Here is a 13,339-nt window from a genome sequence, read left to right on the forward strand (position 1 = left end):
ATCTGGCTTATCTGGCAGAGACGACTCCCAATTACCTATCCGTTAAGGTGAGTTGAGAACATCTGGTGTATCAATTCATGGAGTGGTTCACCTAAGGTCCTGAACAGCGCTAGTACCAGCCCTAGCCCTATTCTCCGAAAGCAGCCCATTAGTGGGAAACCCTAGAGCTACCTCGCATGAATTGAACTACTCTAGGGACCTCCTTTGGGCGTGATACAGGCCAGAGGTACAGTAATTTCCAAGCACTTCTAAGCGCACAGCCCAACAGCACAGAGTCTCAAACGAGAGACGACGCAACTTGGGGAGCAGAGTCGTCCAACGCTCAACGCGGGATCCCGGGTTTTGGGTGGGGGAGTCTTGGCGTCCGGGGCATTTGGTGCAGACCTCCGTACAGAAGCCATTTTGCCAACACCAACAATCCTTCGACCATAAGAGCCTCAAAATGTGCTTGCATCATTGTAGATACAGGTATGCTGGTTAAATGATACGAAACTGAATCGTTCAAACCAGTCTTATCCAGTGACAATTCTTGGGATTCATTTCGTGAATGTTTGCGTTTGAGGTCTTTCGTTCCGCGTTTCCCTCCATTGGCTCTGATGCTCAGTGTCTTTTTATAATTCTGCCCCTCGGCAGGAGGAATGTTTCAGCTTTGCGTTGGTTGTCCATGTCTTATCTCTGAAACGCACAAGAAATGGACAGCTCTCAGCTATATTTTCCAAGGGCTTTGCAACTTTGATTGCTCAGTGCTCTAGTGAAAGACCCACGCAACCATCCAAAGGGAGACAGGAACGCTTCCGATTATCTTCTTCAGGTTTTGCAAGGGAAAAACATGGAGCTACACATGTGTGGCTTCAATACGCACCATCAACTCGACCATAACCAAGACCATCACAAAGACGAGATCACACAATTCTGGAAAGTCTTGAGGTCGCCTCAAATCAACGTGTCGTGTGCACTTTGGAGTTCCACAGTTATTCAAAGTGATGGGACTCTTTTACATCAGGGATACCGCCCATCGGGACTTTATCCCACACTGATAGACGGTCCACCACCGAGAAACATCAAGACCATTTTCGGGGATACGAGCGGCGTACTCGGTGCCCTAACTACAGATGGATGTCTCTTTCTCTATCATGACGACTGCGGCAGCAGAGTTGGCCCAGAGTTTAAGAAGCACCGATTCCCCAAAGACAGCTTCATTATTCAGCAAAGCTTGGCGATTGAGCATCTTGCAATTGCTGATAATGGTGAAGTCTGCATCTGCACCAGTGCGTCCCTCTCCATATCAGCCCCTCATACCTATTGACTTTGACCAGATAGCGCGTCCCGAAAGAGACATTCCGGTGGAAACACACCCTCACTGTCAGACAATACACCGCACTTTCTGTTCTCTCCACCTACTGCCAAGATCGAGATCCAACTATTCTCATCTTTCCAGAGCCTCCTGGTCTGCGAGCCTGCAACGGCCACTCACTTTATTCAAACACCTTTATTTTCTTTACTATCTTCCGCTACGAGTTTTACCGCGTTGACTGTAACGCGTGAGGTGCTGACTTTCGGATCTGCCTTGCATCCTCAGAGTCTTGGACGAGATCCAACCGTATCCAATCCTGCGGGTTCACCCTGTGTAATTCCCTTCTTGGGCGGTATCCCGATCGGCAAGATCGCTGTCGGTGGCTGGATTGGTGCCGCGGTGTCTGAGGATCGGGATCTGTATATCTGGGGTGGACGTGCTGGTGAGGATAGGAGAATGCACGCTTTACCAAATTTCTCAGATGACGAGACAGTCCGGCTAGTGGATATCAACGGTGGGGTGGATATCTTGCAGGTAGGCGTGGGATCTGGGCACGTTATCGCGCTGACGGCAGAGGGCGAAGTCTGGGCTGCGGGAGATGGAGAATGTGGGCAACTTGGCACTGGGGAGATGAGATTTGAAGAGGATTGGGTAAGAGTTAGGGGCGAGTGGGAGGAGAGGGGAAAGGTGGTTGGTTTGGGCTGTGGAGTTTGGTGTAGTTGGATATTGGTCGATACCCGGACGACGAACGAATTAGAGCAGTAGCCGGCAGACATATGTTGTGGTCATCGATAGTGCATTTTGTTCCAATTACGGGACTTCTTTCGCAGCTTGCATGCAGCTTTCGGTCAGTCAGAGGGGTCGTTGACCACGATTCTGAGCCAGGTAGTCAAAGACACAGGGCGCAGCTTGAAGACTTCTGCATCACCTTGCATTCCTGACATCCGAGATGGCGAACCCTTATTCTAGACACTCGACATCTTCCCTTTCCTCCAACCCTCAACCCTAGCTGGCCGCGTGTACAGTCGCGCTTGAAGTTCCGCGTTGTGTCTCGATTGGTTAGGGATGCAGGGTGCTCATATCTACTTACTTCAGGCATCAACGATGCATCCACAAACTTATATTTTACCTCTTTAGGTACTTAATGTAGTTTTCTCTCTCGGTCTTATTGCATTTGAACTAGCACTGTCGAGTATATAATCCTTTTCCACAAATAACCGAAAAGACCACTCTGCTTAACCTTCCATTTGAGTTGAGGCAACAGATATGGGAAGAAGTTATTGGACACCACAAATACCTCCATATTCGAATACTCTATTCCCGAGATGACCGCTCCTCACAGCAATTGAAACATTTTGTATTTGCTAGGGATTCTCCTGAGATACATGGACATAAAGCCCTTCCCAATACCAGCTCCTCCACACCTGCTCACGTCGGCGACCTCAAGCAATCAATCCCTATGTGTCTTTATCGCCAAAAAAGGTTTACGCAACGACGTCTCTCAAGTGTCCCTCAGGTTTCTCCAAACAAGCCGTCAGGTACATGGACGACGAGCACATTCTCCTTCGGTCGTCCGGTGCTAGTTTGGGATTTTGGATCAGCCCTCACAACAACTCAGAAGTGGTCTCTTCACAAGGTCCATCTTAGCATCAAAAGCCGCCTCTTCACAATCGAGGATTTCCATGATTACAGTATTATGGTTTCTGCAATTGCAATGCTGTATGGGCTGAAAAGCTTGCATGTCTGCGTCGATATGTTAAACCAGGTGGACAAGTATTTGGCGACAGGTATTCGTCAATCGCTCAAGATGACGAAAGCGTCCGTCACTATTGTAGTTGTCGGATAGAGAAAGGTTATGAATGAGCGATGGGAATGTGGGGAATGTTCTGAGGACCCACAAATTCGATTCGCGGATACCGTCTGGTTTCGACTGCAGAGGTCGGCCACTTGGATTGCCGAAATCGGACATGAGCAAACAATGGGGGACGTCAAGTACACTCTATGGGCTCCAATTGAGGGCTGGATTAACGAAGTGCTGGAGTATCAGCACTGTCCCATCTCTTCGAAACCACGCGGTAGGTTTTACAACCGGGTGTGGTATACGGAATGTCGGCTGCTAACCGTTCTAAGATATCTCGACTTGGGTGGGCTATCATGCACCCTTGCTCACTCCGGAAACGGTTCCCCCGTATAAATATCGACCATTTTGATCTCATTGCGGCCCAACGCTTCATTCAACACCGCCTCCTTGACTTCTACCACTCTCCGCTTCATGATCTCTTTCAACAGCACCAGCATCGTAGCCTTCAGCGCTTGACCCTCCTTCCGCGACAGCGAGGGCCCCTTATCATCGAGGAAAAGATTGTCAGGAATCCACTTGGCGCGAACCTTGACTCTCAGAGTCTTCTTAGTCACCAGACCCTCCTCTATTTCTTCCTCGGCTAGTAGTCGCAGTATATCAAGGACTACTTTCCCAATATGCGTGGGAACCTTGCCGTCCTTGCTCGCGCCGCACATCGAAAACGCTCCGATGAACAGCTCGATGTGAGCTAGGCGGCACAAAACATGCGGATATATTGGCCCTGAACCTGGAAGCGACGGGAGGTGCCAGCAATTGTCTTTATGAAGTCTTTTGTAGATTGTTGTGCGCTGATTCGGATGGGTACGAGCTTCCTCGGGCGATCATCATATTCGCCTTCTGTTGAGACATCTGTGGGAGGGGTACGATTGGATCGGAATAGTGGTAAGATACGGCGTTTGTGGTCGAGTTTCAGTAGGAAGGTGTTCTTGTTATACAAATGGCAAATTGCTTCTTCGTAAATCTGTTTATTGGTGCGAAGAATGGAAGGGCAGAGGTTAGAGTGTATTTCGCGGCCTTTGCTGTCGTCATAGAGCGTGATAGGTTCAGAGCGCTTAGAGGAGAGGAGTTCGGAGTAGATGATGTTGCGGAGCTCGAGTGGCAGAGTAAGGAGGGTCTGTGTGTGTATGTTAGTGGCCATTTCTGTCCCTCGTTTTCTGTTATAATGAATTATTAAGGTAATGGGAAGAGATCCTCTTGCTTACTTTATGTAGTAGTCAAACCTGCTAGAAGGCTACCGTGACACTGCCACTCGCCTGTGAGAGAGGTCGGTGGTGGCTGTGGACGCTAGTACCTGTCTATGCTGGACAATCGTCTCCATCTCCAGAACCTACGATCATAGCCAGCGGAAGTGAACATTTCTCATTCCCAGTCTACTCGGTTCCGGCCATGCGTTTAGCCAACGCTCCCTTGACCTCGCCGTTATCGTGTATCCTGAATGGCTGTCGACTTCTAAAACGCCAAGCCAAGCGTGATAGCAGTCGCTCCAGAGACCGCCTCAAGGTTCCTCCCACACGGAAATGTTGTCCTTCTTCCCCTCTACCAGACGATGAATATCCCACTGTCTCTAGAGAGACCCAAAATACAAAAATGGAACAGTCCCGATCTATGTTCATGACTAGATTGCCGTTGGAGGTGCGAACGATGATCTATGAAGAGGTGCTTTGCAGACCTGTGGGTGTCGTTCATATCACAACCCGGAAGGATGGCAAATTGGTCTACTTTAGGTGTAAAGCCGAAGACGGTCGATGTCGTGGCTTCGAATGTTTTCATGGCAACAATGAAGACTTGTATAGCACATGGCGGACAAGGGACAAAGACCTTTTCAGTACATGGAGCCCTAGCAATACACCAGATCGGGCCGATGGGGGCTTGGTAGCTTTACTCCAGAGCTGCCGGCAGGTGTCAGTATCTCTGAATATGTGCAATACCATCTAGTCGTATTGACTGCAATTCAGCTACACCGAAGCCATAGGTATGCTCTACCGCAACACTTTTAGCTTCACGGAACTGCCGCTCTTCCTCCACTTTACCTCTGCGATATTGCCCGAAAGTTTGAGTTCTGTTCAGAGTCTGCAGTTTGAATATGCTCTGTTTAGAGAGCTATGCTACATGTGGCCGTATCTTCATCCTTGGGGTGAACGTCGTGAATGGATGGATACGCGTCAAATTCTTTCAAGCATACAAGGACTCCGGGAAGTTCGTGTCAAAGTCGATATGCCGGCTAATGGATTTGACGAATCTGAGCATGCCAGCGAGCTGATGAGGCATCTCATGTTGGGAACAAAGGCGAAGTTGCTCGTGGAAGCAACATAGCTACCCTTCATGCAAGGTGCGCAAGGGGAAAACTTGCGAGGTTTTCGCCCCGTAAAAGGCAAAAACCAATGTAGGAAACCTCAAGCGATCAATGGTATGTAAGCCAAGGAGTTGTCTCCGCAGCCATTGACCCAAGAGATCAATCTATGGTTCCGTGGGGGATTACTTGATCTTGGGCCTTGGAAGCTGATATTTGCCAACGAATGGCGTGCAGACAGTGGTACAGATCTACCAAACCGTCCCCGATTGTTCAGAGGGGGTTTGAGGGCAATGAGCAGACCCGAACCTTTTCTGCATAGCGATTTTCCACTGCACTTGCACACCTAGCGAACTGTCCAAGGAATTTTCCGCTTTCTTAGCCTCTGCGTGCTCAAAATGTTTGGGCTCGCAAATACCAAACATGACATTTACTGTGGAATTTGAATGAATGATCAATAGCAGAGACAAGCCTGCAGAAAAACAGCCAGTCATCCATCTTGGAACTATGGTGTACAGAGATTGAACAAATCATACGAAAAAGCATTGGGCTGGAGGCTTAATCAAGGTTGAAACACCGAGAATACTCGTAAAGAAACAATCTCTGACTCCATTTCAAGTTCGTTTTGGTCAGCAATTGAAAGTCTCGATACGGGATGTTCAGAGTTCATTACAGTAAGCACAACTTGCAGCGAGAATGAGGATCTTCTTGAGTGGTCCAGATTTAATGATATTCTCGTTTGTCCTCCGTCGTTCCCTCACCCGGGTTTGCCTGACCCTCTCAGCGCTTCTGGTACTAATCACGGATCACGCCGCAATTTTCTTAACCAAGCTTTCGCACAAGACTCTGCAAGGGAGATATTGAACTGAACATCTGAAGGCCCAGCTTTAGTAGAACAGTACGACACGATATTTCCCAGTTGCGGACCAAGCCAGCGTTGTGGCAGCAAGCCTCATGGCTTTGAGAAATCGCAAATCAATGCTCGGAGATCTCAGGAGAGTTTTCAGCAATGAGAAGAAACCCGAAGTGCCGGCCATGCCAAACAAGGATCCTGTTGATGTCCCTGTCAGCGCCTTGCGCATCAGCCGCTACGGTCTCGTACAAGACCTGCAGCTCACATCCTACAGAAAAAACGACGCCAAGTTCATGATTGGCGACAATTACTACTATGTTCCTAGTTGCATGCAAGCACCAGGAACGACCGACCTAGATCCCGCGATTCGCAGGTTAAAATGGGTTTTCGAGAAGGGGTATGCTTCAAAGTCCACGGCAGCGAAGCAGGAATCGTTCATGGGGGTCTACAGCATTTGGTACAAGGACTTGGGCACGTCCCGTGGTCTCAAGACATTGTCGCAGATAAGTGGCGACTTTTGGATGATGAAGCAGGTGCAGGATGCGCCCCAGAGCGGTGATACGATTGAGTGGGGCGAGATTCCCAAGGATATGGTCAATGAGTTGAATCATGATTGGTGGTTTATGGGAGTGCAACTGCCTGACATTGATGCTGTTTGCAGAGAGGTAGCAGCGAAATCGGGACGTCCATCCTGACCATCCTATCAGATCAATCAGAACTCCGGCACGGTGTACTGTAGCACGAAGGATTTATGACGGTCGACCAACCAACAGTAAGGAACTCTAGAAGAGCTATCTCTACCCCGAATAACAAGTATTGTTTGTTGTAGGGAGAGCTGAAGGCGAACATATCGGGCCGTATTAAAAGTCAGTGGACGAAGGCCAAATGAATCGATGATTTGTCTGTCGCCAACCTTTTGATGTTAAAAGAATCGCATCGCCCAACAAAAGACTTTGAGAAAATATCGTGTGTCACAGAAGCATGAATAGTGGGCTCTGACCGTCTTTGCCTCCTCATTTCTAGCTCCGTACCACACTTCCATCATTCTTTCGAGGTTGGTCACGAGCACACACTTCGCTTAATCGCAGTCAATTATTTCTATTCTTCTGGGAACGCTACTGGTGGGATCGCTAAGCAATGACTTGGCCACTCTCTTCCCTCTTCTCGTTTTATGGGAAAGTGCCTAGGCGATCTGGATGCGCACAGTTCTCCTGCCAAGGCACCACGCTGTAAACAATCAGCCCTTTGTGACGAAGGTTCGGGCTTCAATCGTCCCGTGGGCCCTCCCATGACCATGTTCTTGCAGTCGCAGCTCCAGTCCTCTTCTCCAAAATGAAGCATAATTGGACCTTGAGGCTTTCGTAGCACCAAGCGTTCCCAATCCATTCAGGCTCGCGGGTCGAGACCATTCTTGTTGACGAAGGGTGAAGGTCGAGAGGCGTGGAATCTGTATTCTAGGAGTTCAACTTGTTCAAGCGTTGCTTAGCCCAGAGATGGACTCTCGCTACCAGTGAAGGAGGTACATAGTAAGAGACCATATCGAGGATGAAGCCTTGAGCGGAGACGGGATCCTGCCAACGTAAGCTGTTCCATTGAAGGCCGCTCTTTGCATCCGGCGCGACGATCATATCACAAGTGTGAGTCGATGTGATTGCGGACATGGTTGCGAGAACATTTCAAACAATGTTTTGCTGTGAGTCTTTAGATAATACCCTTAGAGATTCTCGAGCGTTTTCCCTCGAACACACTTTGACATAAAACCTCGTATGCCTCATATCGAACATACCGAACTACGCTGCAAGTGCTGTCTGTATCTCGGATAAATCGTGTCGAAAAAGTAGCCGTTTCCTTTGCATTCAAAAGGTATCTCGACAAGGAGTGTGTGACTGAGAAGAGCGCCGACTGTTAGAGATATTAGACCTTTGGTGTAGTAAGCGATATTTTTGCACATTCAAGAAAATCCGCGTGAGCTCAACCCAAGAGACAAGACTCAACACAAGGTTGGGTTAGAACACATTGTACAATGGCATTGCTGAGACCAACGTTCCGAGCGCTGGGAATCGCTGTAGAGAGTGTTCAAAGCTCATGCCAGTTAGATCTTTTTGGACACGAGACAGGCCAATGGTAAGGATGGAGGGACCCCCGAAGGAGTGGTCTTTGCTGTCGGTATCCCATTCGCTGTGATGGCTGAGAGTGTGCTCAGCTTAAGAGAAGAGTTACTACCGGGGGCTATTTTGAGCAGGCTATATAGATGATAGGGACCCGTTTCTAGGCATTCTTTCCTACGCGTTCATCCCTGGGTGTTTTGGACAAGGGGCACTTGGGCATTAGGTCAAAAGGCACTATGGTTGGAGATCCTGAAGACGGAATTGGAACTTTTGCTAGTATTCACCAAGCAACCTGTGAGCCTCATTGAGCTTCTGTTGCTTGACCATAAGGAGCCTGAATAGTCCTTTCGGAACGTAGCTGTGCTTCCTCCAATTTACCCCCTTGCTCGCTCACTACCACTCTTCTGCCCTCCCGCTCTCGGCTCTCAAGACTCGTACTCCTTGACTTTGAGCACAAACTTGGCTTGGCTTCCCTGTTCAACCGGCACCAGCAGTTGCAGCTCACTTCCCGGATCATGAATCCTTGCCCAAACAGCGTACGCAAACTCCTCCTGGCTATCCGCAGGCCATCCCACCTCCGTCCAGTTGGCCTCTTGAGACCTGACATGCGTCTCTTCCGCCAATTGAACAATCAAGACCTCGGAGACTTTGACGTTTCTAACCAGCTCATAGACGCCCCGGGCTTCATGCTTTGTAGTATGAAGCCAGTGATTAGTCCAGAACCAGATGTTCAACGATCGTAGACCGCTTAGCTTCTCCATAGCGAAACGCACTTGAACAGCATCTCGGGTGAGACTGCTGTCTGTGATGCCCGAGTGGTTGAAGAAGTCGTTTGGCATCTTGATCTTCATATTGCGAACGTCACATTTATGGGCAGGAGTGAGGCTTCTTATCCACGACACAAGCGCTTTGGCCTCCGTGAAATAGAAGGTTGTGTTGCTGAAAAGGTCGTAGCCCGCTTCGTTGTCGATTTGACGGCAGCTTTGAATGAAAGCGATCTGCAGTTGCAAGCTACGAGGACAAGGTTCTGTCGAGAACCACATGGTCGAGTATTCGGGGTTGATGTCCATATAGAGACGCAGCCGCTCGACATAGCTGGTGTAGATTCTGGGTGCTACCTCTCTGACATGAACACAATCAAACTCTTCGAGAAGCATTGTCCATATTCGTTGCCGTAGTTCAGGCGAGAGTAGCAGAAGACGCGAGGTAGAGGGCAGAGGCCGATGCAGTGTTCGGTTCGCTCCGATCAAACAATGTTGAAGACTCTCCGGCGATTCCAGTAGCAGCAAGAGGAGAGAGAGAATAATGAACTTGGCTGTTTTGTAGACGTATATGCCCAAGCGCCAGAAGAGAAAGCGGAGTAGCTGGAGCTTCTTGGGCCATTCCAGCAACGAGAACAGACGAAACAGTACGAAGATTCTAGCCAATATGGCGAAGAGGTAGAGGGGCAGTAGGCGCTCGGAAGCCGCAATCCAGTAGCCCAGGAGCCCGAGCAGAAAGCAGACTAGCTGCCAGACCATGGATCCCATGTTACCCAGAGTGTGGTCTAATAGCAGATGAAAGGTGTGTGGTAGATTGTGTGCAAACAAGGTATGTTGGAAGTCGATGGTTGGATGCCAGGTTCTGAGGGTGGTTGGTTGATTGCTGAATTATTGCCACAACAACCTGGGAAAGACACTTACTCTTTGTGTCACTTAGTCTGCTGTTGTGAAGATTTTCACTGCATCCGTAGTAAGTGTGACGCCGTGGCCGTACACCAAAGCGGCCACGGCGGTTCAGAGCTATATTTAAAGCAAAATAATGACATCGACAAAAACACTTAAAGTAACGACGTCCATAAGATAAGAAAAACAAGACCTTGTTATTGGATCTTCTTGTCCCCAACGTTCTTCGTACCCCTCCGAGGCACCAAAGCTAGCACCCATCCTACCAGAAAAACAATTAGCCCTATCATATATATACAGCCTCGCACAGTATGATCCATCCACCCAAGCACCGGTCTCCTTCCTCTCGAAAACGTCGAATCCACGAACTCGAACGGCAGCTTTGCCCCCAGATGCTCTAAGGCGATCTTGAGCCCGCTCGAGAATCCATCCTCATGGAACCCATACTTAGTCCAGGCGCCCGCATAGCTTATGCCCCTTGTGTTTTGTATGCGTGGCAGAAGTTTCTGCGAGCGTATGGCAGCTGCATTGTATAGTGGATGATGATATGTCCAACTACCTTGTGCAGATTTGGGCGGATGAAGAGGATTGAGAGTCACAAGGACCATACCATAGAGGGAGGGAATGTGCTGAAGAAGGTTCATCCAGTAAGTCAGGCAGACGGACGGAGCGGTGTTGGGAGATGGGGAGGTAGTGATATAATTCCAAGAGGACCAAGCAACGTATCGCTTTGGCATGAGCTTCGATATGTTAGTGTTCCATTGAGAGAAGCTGGTGATCTCGATACATACCGAGCGGTCTGAATGGAGCACTGCTGTGTTCTTACTGGTCTTGAATCCCGACATGATTTCTGTTTCTTGTGGTGTGGCTATGTTGCGAATGATATCCATTGCTTGATCGCCGTGCGTTGCTAGAATTACATGGTCGAAATCCTCTCTTTTACCATCTGTTCGATGAATAGCTAGCTGTTTGTTCTCTGAGAAGCTCAAGGATTGGATCCCGGTATTGAGATGAATGTGATCCTCAGGGAAGTCACGCATTACAGCATCAATATACTGCTTCGAGCCGCCTATGATCGTCATCCATGTTGGGCGAGCAGCAACTGCGGTGAGGAGATGGTGGTTCCACATAAATCGAACGAGGGTAATGGCCGGAAACTCTAACGAAGCTTTGTCTGGGCTTGTGCTCCAGACGGAAGCAGTCATGGGTATCAGGTAATCGTTGCGAAAGGCTTCTGAATAATCCTCTTGGTCCAAGTACTCCCCAATACTTTGTTGCCGTGCAGGCTTCCCAACGTGTTTGGCTGACCCGTTGGCTCCACTTATGTCGACTTCGCTCTCGTCTTCCTCAGAAAGCAGATCCAGCGCGAATTGATTGAATCGGACAATGTCGAAGATCATCTGCCACATCCGAGGTCTGAAGAAGTTGGATTTCTGAGCGAATACAGCAGAGAGAGACGTCCCAGACCATTCGAAGAGTCCTTGATCGCGAGACACCCCAAAGGTCATATCAGTCGGCGAAGTGGGTATTCTGATCTCTTTCAGAAAGGCAATAAAATTCGCTACGAGCGTGAGCCAACTTAGGGCACACGTTGAGGCCATGGACTAACGGTAGGTAGCGCTGTTCATAACGATGAAGCCAGTATCAACATTCACAGTTTTTCCTTCATATCTAAAAGGGACTGTATTGGTATGGCCCCCTAGCCTATCCTTCGCCTCATAAAGATGAACTTCGTGATTTGTACTTTTGAGAGCCCATAGTGCAGCAATGCCAGTGCAGCCGCTACCAACGATGGCAACTTTCTTCTTTTCCTGCATGATATACGATAGACAGAAGCTTTTCAGCGGCGCAAACGAGGTACCAGAAGCCTCTAGATGAAACGAGTGGAAGGAGACGCAGGTAATGTTCTTTCAACAGTCAGGCGGTTTTCTTAGAGCTTTGAGAAAAAGAGAAGCCTGATTTCGGACCTCAATGGTATTCATTATACAAATTTGACGGCTATCAAGCGGCGTGAATATGTCACGGGAAGCTCTCGTATTCGTGTCCGGCTGATGACTTCTATATCGGTGTTCGGATTAAATATACGCCTAGCTCCAGCCTTTCAATGACAACAGCCTAGAACAGCCTCCTGCAGCTGCAACACCTTCCAGACAAACTAAGTCTGGCCATCTGCTCTGACATCTGTGGTTTGACAGCTCACCATCATAATTCAAGACAGCTGGATACATTCTGTGCTTTTCTCAACCAAATCCTTTCCCATTCGGTCTACAATCATAACCGCCCAGAGCCGCCGCTCAAGCAGCCAACATCCTGCCCTTCGACCATGGCGAACCCACTGGATACAGACGCCGGCTCAGAGCTTTTCAGCAACTATGAAGCCGAGCTGAAACTCGTGCAAGCAGACCTCAGTCAGAAGCTCGATCAAATAACAGAATTATCCGGTGAACCCAGGAAATCAGCAGTACGGTTAGCGGAGCGCTCACTTGAAGAAGCCAATGAACTGGTATGTCTCCTCTCCGCGTATTTCTCACGCAGTTCCTACCCTCATGGTTCTGGATATGCTGACCCCCCCCAGCTTGACATGATGCGCATCGAGAAACAAAACATACCCTCCGCAACCCGCTCGCGCATAAATCCCCGCTTCCGCAACTTCGAAACCGACATCGATGCCGCGAAACGCAAGCTGAAGACTCTCTCCGACGACCGCTCCGCTCTCTTCGGCTCCCGCTACTCCGACAACCCAACCAAAGACGACCAGCTCGAGCAGCGCCAGCAACTACTGAGCGGAACGGATAGGTTGGACAGGAGCAGTCAGCGGCTGAGGGACAGTCAGAGAGTGGCAAATGAAACGGAGGATATTGGAAGGGGGACGCTGGCAGATTTGCAGTTGCAAAGGGAGACGATTCAGCATACGAGGGCGACGATGTTGGAGAGTGAGGGGTATGTGGATCGCAGTGTGAAGACGCTCAGGGGGATGGCGCGTAGGTATTTCATCCCTTTCACCCTACACGGCCGTACCTTTTGGATTGCGAACTGATGTGTGTGCAGGATGGCTACAAATCGGATTATAACCGTCGCGATAATCACCGTGCTCGTTCTTCTAATAATCCTGGTTGTCTATAGCAAATTCAAGTAGGGGCTGTACGATCACGATGTTCAAATATGACCTGCTTTCCCCGAAGTAACGAATTTTCCAACACATGTCACGTGCGTGAGCGAGAGATGAAGCTGGAGGCCTTTTGCTGGTGCAAGCAAGCAAGCCCCCAGAC

The 13,339-nt window shown here is 49.2% G+C and overlaps 5 protein-coding genes across 5 annotated transcripts; 3 read left to right on the forward strand and 2 right to left on the reverse strand.

Annotated features, from left to right (window-relative positions):
- Positions 1-829: 829 nt before the first annotated feature.
- HO133_002299 (uncharacterized protein) lies at positions 830-2,059 on the forward strand (the record flags this gene model as incomplete). Its single annotated transcript, XM_037293225.1, has 2 exons — positions 830-1,268; positions 1,317-2,059. 2 exons carry the CDS (start codon positions 830-832, stop codon positions 2,057-2,059), a joined length of 1,182 nt encoding a protein of 393 aa, XP_037150878.1.
- Positions 2,060-3,460: 1,401 nt separating this feature from the next.
- Positions 3,461-4,293, reverse strand: HO133_002300 (uncharacterized protein; the record flags this gene model as incomplete). The annotated part of the gene is made up of 2 exons (XM_037293226.1): positions 3,461-3,843; positions 3,894-4,293. 2 exons carry the CDS (start codon positions 4,291-4,293, stop codon positions 3,461-3,463), a joined length of 783 nt encoding a protein of 260 aa, XP_037150879.1.
- Positions 4,294-6,399: 2,106 nt separating this feature from the next.
- On the forward strand, positions 6,400-7,187 carry HO133_002301 (uncharacterized protein; the record flags this gene model as incomplete). The annotated part of the gene is made up of 3 exons (XM_037293227.1): positions 6,400-6,963; positions 7,038-7,070; positions 7,128-7,187. 3 exons carry the CDS (start codon positions 6,400-6,402, stop codon positions 7,185-7,187), a joined length of 657 nt encoding a protein of 218 aa, XP_037150880.1.
- A 1,644-nt stretch (positions 7,188-8,831) lies between these two features.
- On the reverse strand, positions 8,832-11,887 carry HO133_002302 (uncharacterized protein; the record flags this gene model as incomplete). The annotated part of the gene is made up of 5 exons (XM_037293228.1): positions 8,832-10,029; positions 10,264-10,332; positions 10,395-10,810; positions 10,862-11,631; positions 11,680-11,887. 5 exons carry the CDS (start codon positions 11,885-11,887, stop codon positions 8,832-8,834), a joined length of 2,661 nt encoding a protein of 886 aa, XP_037150881.1.
- A 506-nt stretch (positions 11,888-12,393) lies between these two features.
- HO133_002303 (uncharacterized protein) lies at positions 12,394-13,206 on the forward strand (the record flags this gene model as incomplete). Its single annotated transcript, XM_037293229.1, has 3 exons — positions 12,394-12,573; positions 12,646-13,055; positions 13,119-13,206. 3 exons carry the CDS (start codon positions 12,394-12,396, stop codon positions 13,204-13,206), a joined length of 678 nt encoding a protein of 225 aa, XP_037150882.1.
- Between the last annotated feature and the right edge of the window lie 133 nt (positions 13,207-13,339).

This window comes from Letharia lupina (genome assembly GCF_014066315.1).
Source record: "Letharia lupina isolate WasteWater1 chromosome Unknown contig_14, whole genome shotgun sequence".
Taxonomy (NCBI): Eukaryota; Fungi; Ascomycota; class Lecanoromycetes; order Lecanorales; family Parmeliaceae; genus Letharia; species Letharia lupina.